The sequence below is a fragment of the Canis lupus genome, chromosome 9 (genome assembly GCF_048164855.1).
Source record: "Canis lupus baileyi chromosome 9, mCanLup2.hap1, whole genome shotgun sequence".
In the NCBI taxonomy this organism is placed as follows: Eukaryota; Metazoa; Chordata; class Mammalia; order Carnivora; family Canidae; genus Canis; species Canis lupus.
The window spans coordinates 3,416,829-3,436,021 of NC_132846.1; the positions used below are offsets into that span (position 1 = coordinate 3,416,829).

Below are 19,193 nucleotides of genomic sequence, written 5' to 3' on the forward strand. Positions count from 1 at the left end.
GCTGGGCTGAGCTAAAAAATCCCATAAGACATCTGATCAGATGGTTGTAAAATATATTTCAAAGGAAATGGTATAAGTAAAATGTAAAAATTTGTCACAGAGTGAGTTTGCTGCACGCCTTAATAAGATGGAAGTGGAACGTCAGAATTTGGCAGAAGCAGTTACTTTGGCAGAAAGAAAATACTCGGACGAGAAGAAGAGAGTCGATGAGCTACAGCAGCAAGTCAAAGTGTACAAGTCCAACTTGGAGTCCTCTAAGCAGGAATTAATTGATTACAAGCAAAAAGCTACCAGAATACTCCAAGTAAGCATGAAATATGTTCTTTTGGATGTTAGGATTTGCCGGTGGGAGACACTTTCTGACTCCATATAGGTCTGTGAGAGGATGTGTTTATGTTTGGCTGGGTTGGCTCACTTCAGGTGCCTTCCTCAGAGGTATTACAGAAGGCTAAGATGTCCCTTGTTTCTACCACTTTTCTTTCTTTTTATTTAAAATTTTCCGTCACAGCCCCGGTCAGGTCTTCCACCTGTCACCTTAAACATGGCAATATGGACATGTGTTGTCAAGCAGACACTTTATTCTTCGTGGCTGATCCTCCATTGAGTCTTTCAGAGCCACTGGTCTCAGCCTCAGTCAGTGTCCCCCATGTCATCTCAGGGAGTGTTCAGCTTCTCTTTCCTGAGGGAGAGGTATCCTTTCATCTTTTCCTAGGAGGGTTTACAGCCTGTAGACTGGTTCATCTTCTGCCTTATGTCAGCTCTTCCTCCTACATCTGTCCTCTCCCTTTGTCTTCCTCTCTGCCTCCTTTTTCCAGCTCAGCTTGCTCAAGAGCATATGGTTACTTGGTGGAAAAACAAAAACTAGATCTTGGAACTCCTGCCTGAGGGAAAAACAATATTTTGTCTTTTTGACCACTTGGATCCATTTCCCTATCCTTTCTTTCACTATTAGACTTACTGGAATTGTTTTAAATATGCTGTCTTTCTCTTAGAGCTGTTAACTAATAACCCCTTCGTGTAATTTCTGTCCCTGGTACACTTCTGGAATTGTCTTCCCAGATGCCTCTAATGACCTGAGTATGTATTTTCTTTCTTTGTTTCTATGCACTTTGATTTGAGTAGAGTGTTGGACACTGTTAGCCTCCTACCTTCTTAAACTCCTGTTTCTGCTGCCACTGCACTGCCTGCTCTCCCTCACCGCTCTTTCTGTCTCTGTCAGACCCTCTTCCCAGTCTCCAGAGACAGAGTCCTCTCCCATTCAGTCCTAAGCCCACTCTTACTCCTTCCTTCACGTCATCATATATTCATTCTGCTTCTGTCTGTCACCTCGATGGGACTTAAGTGTGTCTCCAAACCTAACTTCCTGAGCCCAGTTGCTAAGCACCTTCCAGGCTTCTCTCCATGGGATGTCCCATCCCCTACACCAGCTTCTCCTTCCTTCTCCCATTTCCACAAATATTGTCTTCTTCCCAGGCAATAGAGCTTGAACCACAATGATGTTTTGACTCCACTTTTGTCCTTTATCTCCTGCCTCCTATTGGGTATGAGCACAATTTTGATTCTACTTTCATGAGACAGCATATCCATCTCCCCACAACTGTTCTAATTACTTTTGCTGTGTCACTCTAATTTATTAATTCGTTTAAAAGTACTTATTGAGCACCTAACTATTCGTGAGGCATATGATAGGAGTTGGGGGTGTGACTTTTTTCTGAAAATAGTATTCAGTCAGCAGAAAGACAGTGAGGTAATTGATGCGATGAAGTTACTGATGCAGTAAACCCTTAAATCTGCCAGGGATGTCAGGGATGACTGGAGATGCTGTCTAAACAGGAGCTTGAAGGATGAGTAGGAAGAGATTTCAGATAGAACAGCTGTGCTGGAGCAAAGAGGGTCTGAGGGAGCATGGTATATTTAGTGGACGGCAGCTAGTTGCCTGCCACTGGAGCATGGCGGGTGGGGAGTAAGAGGTGGGAGAGAAAACTCAATGACAGGCAGAAGCCAGACCATGAAGGGCCTCACATCCTGTGCAGAGGAGTTTTGATTTTTATCTCCTAGGTGGTGGTAGGGGTGTGAGGTAAGGGAAATCTGAGCAGCATGATCATATTGAACATGAGGCCTGGTGGTGATGAGGAGGTGAGGGGAGAGTTGGCATAGGGCTGGGCCCTTAGGAGGTGCTCCATTAATTGCTGCATTTAGGGGTGAGGATGGGATGGTAAGAGGGCAATGGTAAAGGGAAGAGTATTGGAATTAATGGTGAGAAGTTATAAGGACCTGGTCTAATTTGTGGCAATGAGGGTGGCAGATGGGACAGATAAGAGACATGTAGGAGGTGAGATGTGAGACTTAGGGATTTAACTGGAGGAAGAGGAAATGCAAGTGGAATGTAGGAGGACTCCGTTTTTCTGGTTTGACTGCATGAGTAATATGCTCCCTTAGTGCAGCAGAGAAACAGGAAAGACCATAGGCTAGCACAGATGGACATTAGGACAAGTCACAAGGAGTTTGCAAAATTGATGTGATACTGAGGTGAAAGGTTCAGGAAGGCAGTCAGAAATACAGGCCTGAAGCTCAACAAAGGGGTCTGGGCATTAGCTATATGTGGGCAGAGAAAGAATTATGTGTGTTACAGAAAATTTTAAAAATATAGAGAAATTTGAAGAAATCACCCATAATTGTACCACATAGAAAGGAAAAATTATTTTTGATGGAGGAGAGTGCATCTCAAATATTCCTTTCTTTTTTTTTTTTTAAGATTTTATTTATTCATGAGAGACAGAGGCAGAGACACAGGCAGAGGGAGAAGCAGGCTCCCTGTAGGCTCCCTACAGGGAGCCCAATGCTGGACTCGATCCCAGGACCCCAGGATCATGCCCTGAGCCAAAGTCAGATGCTCAACCGCTGAGCCACCCAGGTGCTCCTCAGATATTCATATTGAAGGTGAAAGAGCTGATGGTCCTTACTGCTGGCCTAGAATTATAGCACTTCTAAACTAGGCTTCCCACACTGAATCTCTTCTTCTAACTTATCCTTTCTGCTGGGGTCAGCAAACTTTTTCTATAAAGGGCCAAACAGTACATATTGTAGGATTTTGCAGGTTCTATGTAGTCTCCATCACATATTCTTTATTTTTTTTTATTATCCTTTCAACATGTAAAAATCATGCTTAGCTTGTGGGCTGTACACAAATAGGCCACAGGCCAGATGTAGCTCATCAGCCATGGTTTGTGAACACCTACTTTATACCACTGCCAGATTAACCCTCCTAAAATGCATCTCTGGTTATATCACTTCTCTGTCTACTTTTTAGTTGTTTATTTTAGCTCACCAAATAAAAGTCAAATATTTTAGTCTGGTACCTGAAGTGCCCTCCAGATTGGTCCTAGCATACTGTCTGAGCACATCTCACAGTATTTTCTAATACACCCTAATGCTTTTGCATTTTTATGCTTTGTCCTGTTTTCTTCACACTTGTTAAAATCCTAGCCATTTTTCAGGATCAGCATAACTACTGCTTTCTAATAAAGCCTTCTTTTCCCCACTACGTGGTTTCTCCTTGGAACTCTGCAAGTCATCTCAGCAGATGCTTCTCTCAACTTGTGTATTGCCTTCTACTAGATACTTGTAACTTAACTTTTAGTTTATAAGACAAAGGGTACTGTCTCAAATGAGAGAGAGCTCTTCATTGCATAGGTCTCTTAGCACAGTGCCAAACCCATAGTAGGTGTTCCGTAAATATTTGCTGAGCAGCATGCCATGGAGATAAAAACCATGAGAAACAATGAGAAGAAAATACGAGGGAAATCTTGTTAATACATTTTGAACAGTAACGTCCTCCAGTAACGTGTACAGCAAGGCTCTGTTGCATTCTTATCCTAATGTGGGCTTTCTTTGATGGAGAACATAATTGGACTATTTGCATAGTGGCTTAGTTGATGTAAGATTGATGGTATTTAGTACATCTCTGTTTTGCTTAAACATACTTCTTTTTTTTTTTTTTTATAATAGTCCAAAGAAAAATTGATTAACAGCTTAAAGGAAGGCTCTGGTTTTGAAGGCCTTGATAGCAGTACTGCTAACAGCATGGAGCTAGAAGAACTCCGGCATGAAAAGGAAATGCAGAAGGAGGAAATACAGAAGCTGATGGGTCAGATACATCAGCTGAGATCTGAATTACAGGTAAGATTCAGTACAGCTCGGCCGCACAGCCAGCACTTACCCCCAGTTATTGGCAGGTGAGAGGCTGCAGAGTGTATTTTGGAGGAAGGATATTAGTGAGGCAACGTGTGGAACTGGTGTGGGAATAGTGGTCACCTCGAGGAAGTGCATCTATAGCGATAGGTTTCCTGTCCGTGAGAGATGGACTGTGAAATCGTGGGGATCACAAACATAGGTACTAGGTTTGTTCAGTAAACAAATTCTTACCGTATGCCCACCGTGTGCCAGGCATCTTGTAAGCTTGGAGTTATAGCAAGGAACCAGACAGAATCTTCCTATTTATGGATCTTACAATCTAGTGATTGAAACACAAATTAGATTTGGGCTTGTCTATAAAACTGGGATATTTTCTGATATTGGAATGAATACTGGGACAGTCCCTTAATTATGGTTTCATGAATGATTAGTCTTATGATACATAGTTTATGTGTAATTGCTATTTCTAATCCAAAATAAATTGGACCTTTCGTTTAGATTAAACATGGAGTCTTTGATGTAAATACCGTAGAAGGAGTCTCTGAGAATGAGAAAAGATAAAGTACAGGCTAACAAGTCTTCTTGAAGGGGGGGGAAAATATTTATCAAAGAGTAGTCATCCATGCATTTACTCAGCAAATTATTGCTTCATAAGATGTGTGTGACAAAGTAAAGTGTGGAAGTTGCAAGGATAGAGGTTCTTATCTAGAGTGTGGGCTTGAATATCAGATTTGGAAAGAAGTCCCATCTTTGGAACTTAGTAGACGTGTTACCTGCATGAGATACTTCATCTCACTGAGCCTTGGTTTCTCATCCGTAAAGTGAAGATAAACACAGGTTCTTTTGAGGATAGGGGATATGTGTAAAAGGGCCTAGCATTATTCCTGACATGTGTTAGGTCCTCAACAAATAGTAGCTAATATACTTTCTGGATTTCTTTCTTTTTGGCTAAGTAGAAGAGCTGGTGCTGCCATCCTTATAGTCTGTATAGTAGGATTTCTTTTCTTTCCTTTTCTTTTTTAAAGATTTTACTTATTTACTCATGAGAGACACAGACTGAGAGAGAGAGGCAGAGACACAGGCAGAGGGAGAAGCAGGCTCCATGTCCCATGTGGGACTCGATCCCAGGACCCCAGTCGGGGGTCATGCCCTGAGCCAAAGGTAGATGCTGAACCACTGAGGCACACAGGTGCCCCCAGCATTTTTTTTTCTTATAATTAATTTTGAATTCCAAAGAATTCAGTCTTGTGAACTTAGAAACTAAGTAGATGCTAATCCTGTTCATACCTTGTCTTATTCATACATATATTTGGGGTGAGATTATGAAAAATATGACTAGTTTTATTTAATATTCTTACCTCATGGGATCCCTGGGTGGCTCAGCGGTTTGATGCCTGCCTTCAGCCCAGGGCGTGATCCTGGAGACCTGGGATCGAGTCCCATGTTGGGCTCTCTGCATGGGACCTGCTTCTCCCTCTGCCTGTGTCTCTGCCTCTCTCTCTCTGTGTGTTTCTCATGAATAAATAAATAAAATCTTAAAAATAATAATAATAATAATATTCTTACCTCAGCATCATTGATATTGACCATTTATTTTTCATGAAGTTTAGCCACTGTCAGCTCATCCTCATTCAACCATATGGTTCATGCACTGTGGTAGCTGTAGTATCTGTTGGCTTCTCTCCCTATTTGCCATAGTAAGGAGTATAGTATATCTAGCAAAATGAGAGAATTGTTAATCAGTTTTAGCTAAGCACTTACTTGCCAGGCATTGCACTAAGCTCTCAGCATATGGCCTTCGTTTACTCCTTTCTATAATCCAGTAAGGGAAATGGTATAGTCTCATTTTATAGTTTGAAAAAATTCTTTCACAGAGAAGGAAAGTAGCTTCCTATAACTAGTAAAGTAGCAGAGTCAGGATTAGAACTTTAGTCTGATTCCAGAATATGTGAGGTTTTGGCGGGGGGGTTGAGTGTGGTTTTTTTTTGTTTTGTTTTGTTTTGTTTTCAGATCTTGTGTACTTAACCATTGCTCTTACTGCTCACCTCTCAAGAATTCATCTGATTAAGTCAAATTGATGACAAAGACTAGTTTACCTACTACTGACCCTGAAAACTCAAGGATTGGGGAAAATAATTGTACTTATTGCTGCCTTCCTCTAAATCCACAAAGTTGTGTGACTGTAGATACCACACTGGTATTATTATCTGGGAGTATCATTAATCTCTTCTTTTCAAACAGTATGTGAAGTGCCAGAATTTGCATAGATGAGTATAAAACAGCGCACCAAAAGATAAAAAAGTGAATTAAGATGCTGATTTTAATCTCTTAGAGTACTGTATGGATGGATACATGCTTAACCCATAGAAAGGTTAAATATAGAAACCTAGAGTTATGTTCTTTGCGACTAGTAGATTTCTTTTTTTTTTTACTAGTAGATTTCATAGCAAGTCTGGGAAGTGGTTTTTGAGTTTGAAGAAGTGAGAATAATGACACTAAGTGAAGGAGTAAGAAATAGAGAAAGATTAGAAAATGACAATAAAGCCAAAAAAATGAAATAATAAGCTAACCTCAGATGACATGAGAGAGAAATTATATTCCTACTGACAACACATACACAAAAATTAACTATAACCTGCAATTCCAGGGGCTTGATGCAGTGAAGTTCTTTTTGATGTTATGTTTCTGTTCCTTTGGAAATTGTTAGCTTTTGGATAGAGTTGCAGTCTCCCAGTTAGCCACTGTCAGCTCATCCTCATTCAACCATACGGTTCATGCACTGTGGTGGCTGTAGTATCTGTTGGCTTCTCTCCCTATTTGCCATTATTGTACTGCAGAGCATCAGCGTATGTGCTCCTTTCAGGCTGAGACCGTGTCTCGCTCATCTTTATCCCTCTAGTGCTTGCTGAGCCTGGTTCAGGGCACTTAGTGATTACTTGATAAATGTTGAAACGAAGAGGTAATTCTTGCTTTCACATAGAAGGCTCATTGTTTTAGGATATGGAAGTGCAGCAGGTTAGTGAAGCAGAATCAGCAAGAGAACAGTTACAAGATCTGCAAGACCAAATAGCTGGACAGAAAGCATCTAAACAAGAACTGGAGGCAGAATTGGAGCGACAAAAGCAGGTAAATATTTTAGATGGATGGTTAAGACGCTTCACTGGCAGTCCTAGGAGGAGACTCTCCAGTGAAGCAACTTACTGAAATTCTTACAGAATGGGCATAGAGTTAGACCTTTTAGTTCCCTCCTGTCTTGTTACTACCCACCCTTCTCACTGTTTATGTAACAGTTGAAAAATAGAGCCACAGAATGGTTATGGGACTTGTCTAATCTCACACAGCTAGAAAATAGAACCCAGAATGCCTCTCCCACAGTTCTTTCTGCTCCTTGTCTGTATTTCGTTTTATCTCCTTGTCATGCTGTGTATGTATAGGATACCTAAAAAAAAAAAAAAATCAGTCTATTTTCACATTTTATTACATTTGTATTTTCTAGGAACAGCAGTAATATTAACAGAAATATAAATACAACATTAGTGCCAAAATTAGATTACTCTTTCTGTTTGGAAAGAAATATTTATAGACTGTTCTTACAAATCGTGTTTAAAAATACATTTCTTTGTTTAGTTAGGAGTTGTCTGTTCCACAAGCCAAATTCTTTTACTTTAGTATATTTATATAATAATTTCCTTGTTAAAACAGTTAAACATGCTTGCATCCACATTTTCAGAACAAGATGCTGTATCTAATGTTGATAACATCTATAATTTCCTGAATAATGACAGTTATAGGTACTTAGTATACATTATTTCATGTTCACGATAAAATCTATATTCTCTTTTACAGAAAATCATTCTTACAATTATCAGTGCATCACCTATAACATTTCCAGCTTTGGATATTTATATTCTTTAAATCTTTTTTTTATTAGGATTTATTTCTGAAACTGATTCTATTCTCAGAAATGTCTGTTTTTATTATGAAGGTATGACTTATATCTGTTACTGAGTAGTAAGAAAAAAACTGATCGAGTGGCAACCTGCAGAGTACATCATAGGCGGCTGTCTTAGGTAATTTAGTTATAAAATTGGCTGTCCTTTCAGAAATTGCGTTTTAATTTATTCAAGGAGCTATTACGTATTGAAAGGCAAAAATTTGATGTTCTTGATGGTTAATGAGATAATTTTCATTTTATTATGGCAGATGGTCTTACCATATCCGCTGCCAATGCCCAGTTTTAAAATGATAGAATTAAGAAGAGGCAAATGCAGCTGAATATAGCTCTAGGCTATTTATTTAGTCATTAGACATCCTAGGTATAAGTGCTTAATCTAGGGATTAAATAGTCCTGTAGTGTTCCTTATTAATTTAAGTAATTTCAGCCTTAAATTTTGTGCTAGCCTAAAGCTTAAAAGAAATCATGCAGATCTTCTGGTAAATTACAGTTCTCCTACCCTAATTGCTGCCTCATTTTCTCTGTTCTCACTTATCTCAGTTTTTTTCATCTGTGAAGTGAGCATGTTGAACTAGTGTTCTAAAGTAGTCTAGCAATTTGGTCCTGTCTCCTGTTTACTTTTTAATGTAGCCCCTTTACTTACTTTGTGTGCACAGTTAAGCATAATGCTTTTGAAGGTTCTTAGTTATTCCTTCTTCCCTGGCATGTGCTTTGCTCTTAAATTCTGACTGACACCGACTCATCCTATCCATTGTACAAACCAGCAGCACATTCATACAGTTCTTAGTGAATCCAGAGGTATTTTTTTTCTCCTTTATTGATAGAGTAAAACAGGTTCATGATATTGTCTGATACAAATAAGCACATGAAGAGCTACTCAGCATCATTAATCATTAGAGGAATGTAAATTGAAACCATAGTGAGATACCGATACATCCCCATAGAATAGTACTACTTAACCGAGCCTGACGATTCCAGATGTTGGGAAGGATGTGGATAGAACTAGAACTCTTTCATACTGCCGTGGGAATGCCAAATGGTGCAGGTATTTTGAAAACTGTTTAGAAAACAATTTGGCAGGTTTTTTCCATTTAAGTTAGACATAACATGTACATGATCCAGCAGTTGTAGTCCTACATATTTGCCCAAGAAAAATGAAGACCTATGACCATGGAAAGACTTGATACATAATGCTGGAGTACTAGTAGTCAGACCCACCCAAGTCTTTTCACGTGTTCATTCAGTATAGATGCGGCACACGTTGGCTGAGTCCCTCCGTTGTGTCAGGAACTGTTTTAGGTATTGGGGATGAAGTAGGGAACACTGATTTAGCTTCTGTTTATTCATGTCTCACTTTGTAGGAATTCCACTACATAGAAGAAGATCTGTATCGAACAAAGAACACATTGCAAAGCAGGATTAAAGATCGAGAAGAAGAAATTCAAAAACTTCGGAATCAGGTATGAAAGAGTGTTCACAATTTGGGAAAAGATACCATAGCAAAGCTAATTTTTTTTAAGGATACAAAAAGACCTTCTTTTCCCATATTTTCACCTGAGTTCTGTTGCAACGTGAGATAGTATTTTCAATCTGATACAGAATTTTCATCTAATACCACTTGAATCTGCATTTGCTATTTTCTGTGGCTTGCTTCATCTAGAAGGGTCTTGAAGCCAGAGCCATCTGAGGACATGGGACTTAACCCAGAATTTCATATCTTATAATTTCAGTTGTTGTGCTGATTACCAGTTTTATAATTATTGTTTCTCTTTCCTAAGAAAAATCCAATGATAAATCTTCCTATTAACAATTGATAGGTCTTTGGTAAAGTCACCAAGCCCCCCCCCCTTTCTTTTTTTAAGATTCTGTTTATTCATTCATGATAGACACAGAAAGAGAGAGGCAGAGACACAGGCAGAGGAAGAAGCAGGCTCCCTGCATGGAGCCCAATGCAGGACTCGATTCTTGAACTCCAGGATCACACCCTGAGCCACCCACGCATCCCCCAAGACCTCTTTTTAACTCTGAAAATGTAAAACATAGGAAATGACATGTGCCACCACCCAGATTTACCAGTGCTTATCGTTAACTGTGACAAAATCATGCATTCACTTACCATGTAACTCAAGCTTGTCCTTTTCTCCGTTATGTTCACATTGTCCTTAATCCCTTATATTTATTGGCTCAACAAATAAGGGAGCTCATTGATCATTTAAATAATTTATGTAAGGATTGATTCTTCATTTTTTAGTTAGCTAATGACTTAGTTTGAACATAAAAAGTCAAATAATTTTAGTTTTTAAGTTGTTAGACTTCATAGTAATCCATAATTCAAAAAATTTAATTTCTGTAGGAGTTGGGAACATCTGATTTCAGTGTTCATTCTTCCCTCACCTACCTTTGCGAAGTGCTTACAAGTGGTAAAATGACTTGCTAGCAGAAAATTAAAAGAAGAGAGCATTAACACATCAGCTGGTTTAATTCTTAAACTTCCTTGTGTTTATTAAATGTTTTTTGAGCTACTACTAAGCCTAAGATATTGTGCTATTTTTGTTAATGAAGAATTAATCTTAGGGGAACATCTCTTAAAGATTTTTTATCTAAGTAGAACAGAGGAAAATCTTTGTCTCATAAAAGGAAGTTGATTTATACTATTTTGAAAAGAGATGAGCATCTTAATACATTGCCAAAAACAAAACAAAACAAAAAAAAAAAACCAATCCATAAACAAGTGGCCAAATAAGCATATAAGTAGGTGCTCAAAATCATCAATCCTCAGAGGAACGCAAATTAAAACCTCAGTGGGATATAGCACTACATTGATACTAGAATATAGTAGTATCCCTAAATATCACGTACAGAGAGGCATAGCAATTTGTCTGAAGTCAGATAGCTAGAACACTGCAGAGCAGAGGTGAAAACCTCAGGTTGTGGTCTTTGCAGTGCACCACAACTGCTGAGTTATGGAGGGTTTTGAATCCGGGTCAAGCCGTTCAGACTGTCCTGTGGATCAATGCCTTCAAATATCTTTGGCCATGATGCCACAGTAAGAAGTAAAGTATACTTTGTGTCTCAGTACTCACAGGTACTTACAAATACAACACTAAGAGGTTTCACAAAACAGTACTCTTACATAGCACATGCTGTACTCTCTGTTCCATTCTATTTTATTACTATTTTAAAATATGGATTGTGATTTGCCAAGTTGATTCTCTGGCCCATTAATAGTTTGAAAATCTCTTCTGTAGGAGTATAGGAATTACCACAGAGTTTTGAGAAATTGATGAATGCCACGCTTTACCTGTGGGAACGTAGATTCTATGTTGTATGACTTTTGTTTTATGTAATAACTTTATGAACACTTTGCCTTTCAGCTTACTAATAAAACTTTAAGCAACAGCAGTCAGTCTGAGTTAGAAAACCGGCTCCATCAGCTAACAGAGACTCTGATCCAGAAGCAGACCATGCTGGAGAGTCTCAGCACAGAGAAAAACTCTCTGGTTTTCCAGTTGGAGCGCCTCGAGCAGCAGGTGAACTCTGCCAGCGGAAGTAACAGTAACGGGTCTTCCATTAATATGTCTGCAGTTGACAGTGGCGAAGGTAACAAAAAAAGGAATTTTCGAAAGAACATTACATTGCCTTAATTTCTAACTTTGCTAATTCAGGCATGACTTTGAAAAGTTACAGAAAGACCATTTTTATTTGAAAAGAAGCTCCCTTCAGCAAAGCACGGCTTTTCTCTGATATGAGGCCTGAGCCATACACGGTTTGACATGATCATTAGCAAATAGGATAGTGCACTGATTAATAATACCCCTCGTTAGTATGGGAGTTGGAGAAGGGAGGTCCAAGGAATAATGATCCTATTGAAATACAAAGGGTATGCCACCAGCTTGATGACAAGGCAGATGATTTGGCAGAGAGGGGCTTTCAGGAAACTTAAAGGAAGATTTGTTTTAATAATCTTCTAGTCCATAATTATGAATTTTAAAGCTAATACTTAGTCATATATCTGTGCTCTATAATTTCAATAGAGAAATCTATAGATTCCCAAAGTACATAATCAAGAAGGATGCTAAAGACTTCAGTATAAGCTTCAACAGATCAGGTTTTTTAATCTTAGAGTTTCATAAAGTCTACAAAGTAGTCCAGCGGATCTCTCAGTTCCTTGGCTTTAATAACATGGTTGCTGTGAAAAGAAATATCCAAAAAAGGATATTATGAAATCATCCAAATATTTTCTTACCCTAGATAACATTTTGGAATATCTTCTCTCAGACTTTTTTGTTTGTTTATATTATCTGTTTTATTGGTTTTTACCTTTTTTTCATATAAATCCATTTTTTTAAAAGTTTGTTTATTTATTTAAGGGGGGAGGGGCAGAGAGAGGGAGAAAGAGGGAGAGAATCTCCATCATACTCCCCAGTGAGCACAGAACCCGATGAGGGCTTCATCTCACAACCCTGAGATCATGACCTGAGCCAAAAATCAAGAGCCAAGACACTTAACTGAGCAACTCACACACCCCTAGAGCTTACTTAAAAAAAAAAAAAAAAAAAAAAATCTAATCTCTGATGCTACCGAAACAGAAAAGACAAAATAGCACAGAAAAGGATTCTAATTAATATATAAGAATTAAATATATAATAATCTGTCAGAAATTAGTGAATGATGGTGGTGCTAAACTAGCTGATGAGCTGGGGGGGATTTGTTTAATGTTAAACCTTCATTTCATTTGCACACAAATTAATCCCTGTTAAAAATTAAATATTAAATTAAAACATGGAAAAATTAGAAATTAATATTTATAATATTTCTGATTAGAAAAATGTTCACTAGTAAACACACCAAAGAAGGCAAAATAAAGCACTTTATTAAAGCCCCAAAGGAGGTAAAATAATGACAGACTAGAAGGAGGTCTGCAGGTATAGTTTCCAGGCAAAGAGAAGAGCAGGTGCAAAGGTCCTAAGGTAGGAGCAATGCTGGCACGTTGTAGGAACAGCAAGGAGGCAAGTACAGCTAGACAAGACTGAGTAAGGGGAATTCAGAGACTTTGGAGGAACTATTTAGGCCTGTATAGGGACTTTTACTCTGAATAAAGTATGAAGCCACTGAAGGACCTTGAGGAGGTGATTGATATGACTGCATTTTAAATGCAAAATGCCTCTGGAGTGGAGGTGAGGATGAGAGAGGAGCCGTTGGATTAATGTGTGTGAGGGATGATGGCAGTTAAAACCAGAGTGGGGCTTGAGCAGTTATTTTAAAGATAAGCAGGCAGATTGAATGTGGAGTTTGAGAGAAAGAGAAGAGTCGAGGTTTTTGGCCTCGACATGGCTGATGGAACCATGTTGTCATGTACTGAGATAGGGAAGCCGGCAGGGTGAGTAGGTTGGCAGGGAGGTAGGAAGTCAGAATCATGGTTTGGGGCATGCTGAGTTTGAGATGATGTGAGACATCCAGATAGAAACAAAACAGATTAAAAAAAAAAAAAAAAAAGAAACAAAACAGATGATGAGTCTGGAGCTGGTGATCTGGGCTGGAGATAATGAACCTGGGAGTCATCAGCTTTGGAGAAAGGGTGTCTGGCCTCACTCTTGCTAGCACAGAAAGAAAGTGCTCATTAGTGTCAACTCTCAGCAACACTTGGTATTTGTAAACTTTAATTTTTGCTGACTTCATGGAGAAATAATGTTTTTAGTTTTTTAATTTTTTATGGATATGGAAGTTTAAGTATTTTATATAATCAAATTTATCTGTCTTTTCTTTATGGTTTTGCCTTCTTTGAATATAATGCTTAGAAAATTGGCCTTAAGATTAATTTCTTCCATACAAATGGAAGAATATTTTGTAATACAAAATACAATATATATTCAACTATAATTTTGTTAGGATGTTGCTTTTGATGTTTGTGCATTAATTCATTATTTTCTTGCTTAAACAGGCACACGGCTCCGAAATGTTCCTGTTCTTTTTAATGATACAGAAATGAATTTGGCAGGAATGTATGGAAAAGTCCGAAAAGCTGCTAGTTCAATTGACCAGTTTAGGTAAGCAAGTGCAGTACTGGTGAGGAATGGAGCATCGGCTCCTTCTGTGCTATTTTCCGGTGGCTCCAGTCACAGCCCCATCAAGCAGAGCTGATACCTAAAGTGACATTTACCCTACTTCCTCTCTCAATATTTCAATCTCAGTGAGATTGCTTTTTGCAGTCTTCCAGTGCCTGTGTTTTATTAAAGACGATTAACCCTGATCATTTAATTCTTTCAGTAGTAAACTCTTACTAAATCTCATTGAGAAAACCTCTAGCTCATGTAAATGCATCCGTTGGAATCTTTTCTTTCATTACTTTATCATGTGAGAATAAAAGATGCCACTGTGTCTAAGTGAGCTCTGCTCATTTTAATATAGACATTGTATCTACTACATAAGCAATGTTACATATTACTGTTACATGTATATTTACATGTTACATGTTACTGTATATTTGTAATTTCTTTATACTAACAGACATGCACCTTATAAAGAAAATGTTTTAACTATATGGTATGCCTTGATAAACTTTATGTTTAAGTAACCCACTAAACTCTTTTGCCTCTTAGTGTTTATAACTAAACACAATTATAATGAATTGTTGCAAATAATCCTACCTTTTTGTGTCAGAATAGAACTATGGTGTTAAAAGTCAAGAGGATGATTTTTAAGGTCCTTGAGGCCACAGATGGGCCAAAGACAGCATAGTTGTTATGTCCAGATTATTAAGCACATTTATTTCAACTATTCATTTATTCAACATATGTAATAATTTTTAGAGAAACTAGATACACAAGGCATTATGCTGATGGCAGTAAAAGCAGCAGAAAGGCCTAGAAGAAAGGTGTATTTGCCTATATGGGTATCCATCTTGACAGGGAAAAAAATGTTGCAGAGCAGCGTGAGTAGTAAGGTCTGGACATCGTATTGCTTCTCACAGTTACTTCAGTTAAGTGTTTGCTGAGTTTCTACAGTTTTGTGCTGTTAGAAGCTGTGTCCACGTACCAGCCTCCAGATGAGCTCTTTGCAAGTATTAACCAACCAGACTCTTTCCTATTCACATGTTGATGTTTGCCTTAACTCTTGTAATTTCTTTGGTCTCTAAAAGAAGAGTTAGAGAGGGACCAAATTTGCCTCTTGTAGTTGTAGCTGAAGAATTAAAAGAAATACTGTACTTAACAGTCAAGCACAAACCATAGAGAAAGTATTTGCTTACTATGATGTTTCTGTATGGTTATTTCAAGTACTCATTTAACAGTCTACCTTAAAATGATTTTTCTTTTACTGTGGCCACATAGTTTAAATGAGAGAAATCCAAAAAAGAGAAAAGAAAAATGAGAGAAATCCTAAAGAGCATCATTAGCTGTTGCCATAGGAGGATGTGCTTGAGTGTAACTGTTCCTTCTCCGCCCCCCCCCCCCCCCCCCATTTGTGCAGCATCCGCCTGGGAATTTTTCTCCGAAGATATCCCATAGCGCGAGTGTTTGTCATTATATATATGGTAAGTACACTTACTTGAAAAAATAAGTCTGCGCTTGATTTTTAACAAGTGTTTTTTTCCAGCTGCTGCTCATTTTGACCAGCAATTAGTTTTGAAAGAAAATAGAACTCATTTTTGGTCATTTAAAATTTTTTTTCTTCAAGGATGCAAGTAGAGTTACAATTCATTACATGTAAAATATAAATTTTTCAAAGGCTTGTCCTGCAATAAAATTACCTGTAGTAAAACAAAACAAAACAAAAAACACAAAAAAACCTGTAGTGCAGTTGAATAGTTACCTCTACTTCTGAGCTCCTCTAATGACCACAATGCAGTGCAAAACGATTTCATTTTTATCTTGATGTGAACTTTCTTTGATTATTTTCATATGTTTTGCTTTATTTTCTGGAAGAATCTCAAGGTTGATTTCCATTCTTTCAGATTTGTTAGCTGTAATACAGTAGTCACCATGGTTTGGGATACTGTTTCATGTGTCCTATGACCCTAAAAAGCCCTCTGTTCTGAGTGAGGATGTCTAAGAGTAGTTGAGTTCAATTAAGACAAGCAGTCTTCCTGAAAAATTAAAAAACGCTTCCTTAGAAATTTCTCTGTGATCCACTAGAGGGAAGAGTTACTCCTTTGAATAAAAAGTTTTTAAGAAGTGAGGAATGGAGAGAAGGAAAGAAAAAAATTGGCATCAGTAAGGACAGAATAGGCCCAGCCAGGCTGATTCCCTGGTGTTGGAGATTATAAAGAACACCTGTACCACATGTCAGCACGAGATGTGAGGCACTTAGGAACCTCACATGAAGTCAACACTGCCATGAGGGAAATAGGGGAAATTCATTACTGTAGGTCCTGTGCTAGACCCTAAATCAGCCTCTGAAGCCTGACACATGATTTCTGTCATGAATGTCTTCCCATCTCCTCTTCACCTAATCATGGCTAAACCCTTTTGCAAAACACCAACCATACAACCATGACTGTTCTAAAAAGCCTTTGCAACCAACTTCATGTATATCTAGCAGTTTTATTTATTCATTCAGGAGAAACACAAAGAGGGGCAGAGACAGAAGCATACTGAGCCTGATTGTGGGACTTGATCCCAGGACTCCAGGATCACAGCCTGAGCCAAAGTCAGACGCTCAACTGCTGAGCCACCCAGGCGTTTTATCTAGCAGTTTTAATCATGGCAGCTGCTCTGCATTATAATCACCTGATCAGTTATTTATGTGCAGCCGTGCATACTGTGACTGTGCTAACAATTTTGATAATTCTTAACTGAGAATTCTGTGGCTTGCAAACTTATCCTCCATTGCACTTAGCTATTTTTTTCCATATTTGTTTCTTCATTATTTATCTGGTAAACATGTATTGGGCCCCTGCAATGTTGCAGACCCAGGGCTAGCCACAGGAATGCAAAGACAAGACATGGTTCCTGCCCTCAGTGCACTACACAGCGGGCCTTTGGTGAAGATTGATTTTTTGGCTAATCTGTAAATTGTTTTCTCTTTCTTTAGGCTTTGCTTCACCTCTGGGTCATGATCGTTCTATTGACTTATACACCAGAAATGCACCATGACCAACCACATGGCAAATGAACTGAACCCAGTTGTTTCAGTGGTTTGTTGTCTTTTTTCAAACTTGGGATCTGCAAAAGGACTAGTTGCCTAAAATTGCTGAGGACAGTGCACAAGGTTATTTCATCACTACAAGCTTTTAACTTGTTAAATTATTATACAAGTTCTCTGCTACCTAAAGCTTCCTCTCATTTCCTTCAAATGGTAAGAGTTTCTAAAACAGACAATAATTTAATAATCTCAGCTCTGCTTTGTCTGAAGTCAGAGGTTCAGTGTATGTTTGTATACACATAGATGTGCTGGGTTTGTTCGCCCCTGTACAGACCATCCTATTAAGTGACATGCATTATGGGTTATAATCAGGGAAACTAATTATTTGGTGATACAAATAAAATTGTTTTCTTTTGCTAATTCAGTCTGCTTTTGTATTTTCATATATTTAGCTTTGCAAATATGGATTTACTTCTTACATGTTAAAGGTTTGATTGGTATAAGTTTTCATTTAATACATAAATAAAGTTTTTTGTGCTTTTTTTTTTTTTTTAAATAATAGTTTCTCATCTCCCTTAAATAGGACCTTTCCAAACCGGGCTTTAGTGAGTAGAGCAGGCATGAGCAATGGTGTCACCTGTAAGTGGTTCTTGATGCTCTACACCTGCTCCGTGTGTTCACCCCTTCCTCTCATCCCTGCCGTGCTGGCTTCCTCTGTATTTACGCACTCATTTACTGTCCTTCTCTTTTCTTTTTCTCTGGCCTATACCCTGGGTTAGCTCAGGACACCCACAGCCCCAGCGTGTAGCATTTAGGAATGAAATCAGATTTATCAACCTTTGGACTTAATAAACTCCAGCACAAAGACATTATGGAGTTATTCTCTGGAAAGAGACATTTTCTTTAAGTTCAATGTAATGTCTCCACATGTCTGAATTCTTATCTGGTCCCTTGGTTACTGGTGGTCTCTCTTCACATGTGATCAATACATGTAGATCTTGGGCAGGGGTGTAGTTCTTCCTGTCAGGAATGTTTTTGAAGAAGTCTGCTGGTGCCTAACTAAAAACCTGATCAGAGTTTCTATGCTTAATGACATGTGTACTATGACTTTAATTGACCTATAGATTCTTTAAAAGTTTTGATAGCCTAGGAGATACTAAATATCTTATTAAATATTAAACATGTTTCTTATTTTTTTTTAACCTTATTTTCTTATTTTTCATCAGAAAATGAAGTGGTTTTTTAAATTTATTTATTTATTTATTATTTATGATAGAGAGAGAGAGAGAGAGAGGCAGAGACACAGGAAGAGGGAGAAGCAGGCTCCATGCCAGGAGCCCGACACGGGACTCCAGGATCGCGCCCTGGGCCAAAGGCAGGCGCCAAACCACTGAGCCACCTAGGGATCCCCAGAAAATGAAGTTTTGAAGGTCATCTTATGTATGCTTGAACTTTTTCTCAACTTAGCATGAATGAAAAAGTCAGAAATGCCACATCAGCTAAAAGTGGATATGAGAGAGGTGCCTGGGTGGTGGCTCAGTGGTTGAGTGTCTGCCTTCGGCTCAGGGCGTGACCCCAGGGTCCTGGGACCAAGTCCCACATTGGGCTCCCTGTGAGGGAGCCTGTTTCTCCCTCTGCCTGTGTCTCTCATAAATAAATTTTAAAAATAATAATAAATATATTTTTTTAATGGACATGAGAGATTGGGGGTAGGGACACGTTACTCAATCTGCAGGGTTTATGTCACAGTTCTTATGCAGGTGTAATAGCCTCTCAGAGTGGAGCTGTGAGGCCAGATTTGATCTCAGTCTTGCTAATATCTTTGAAAGGGTTTTTTTTTCCTTTCCTCTAATTTGGGAACATTTCTGGAAAATGATTAAAACCAGGTTACATACTTAAAATGGAAAACAGCACATGCCTCATCGTTGTGTGCTGCCAGACTTCCCATCTCCGCACATCCTCC

The 19,193-nt window shown here is 38.5% G+C and overlaps 1 protein-coding gene across 4 annotated transcripts in view; it reads left to right on the top strand.

The window, feature by feature from the left end:
* Positions 1–17,650, top strand: part of GOLGA5 (golgin A5) — a 33,204-nt gene extending 15,554 nt beyond the window's left edge. For all 4 annotated transcript variants that reach the window (XM_072837798.1, XM_072837801.1, XM_072837799.1 and 1 more), the window contains exons 6-13: positions 101–304; positions 4,009–4,179; positions 7,192–7,320; positions 9,511–9,609; positions 11,524–11,749; positions 14,091–14,196; positions 15,617–15,680; positions 17,180–17,650. In XM_072837798.1, the coding sequence (XP_072693899.1) occupies positions 101–304; positions 4,009–4,179; positions 7,192–7,320; positions 9,511–9,609; positions 11,524–11,749; positions 14,091–14,196; positions 15,617–15,680; positions 17,180–17,260 (1,080 nt within the window). In that variant the 3' untranslated portion in view covers positions 17,261–17,650. The remainder of the gene's footprint in view (positions 1–100; positions 305–4,008; positions 4,180–7,191; positions 7,321–9,510; positions 9,610–11,523; positions 11,750–14,090; positions 14,197–15,616; positions 15,681–17,179) is intronic.
* The last annotated feature ends 1,543 nt before the right edge of the window (positions 17,651–19,193 follow it).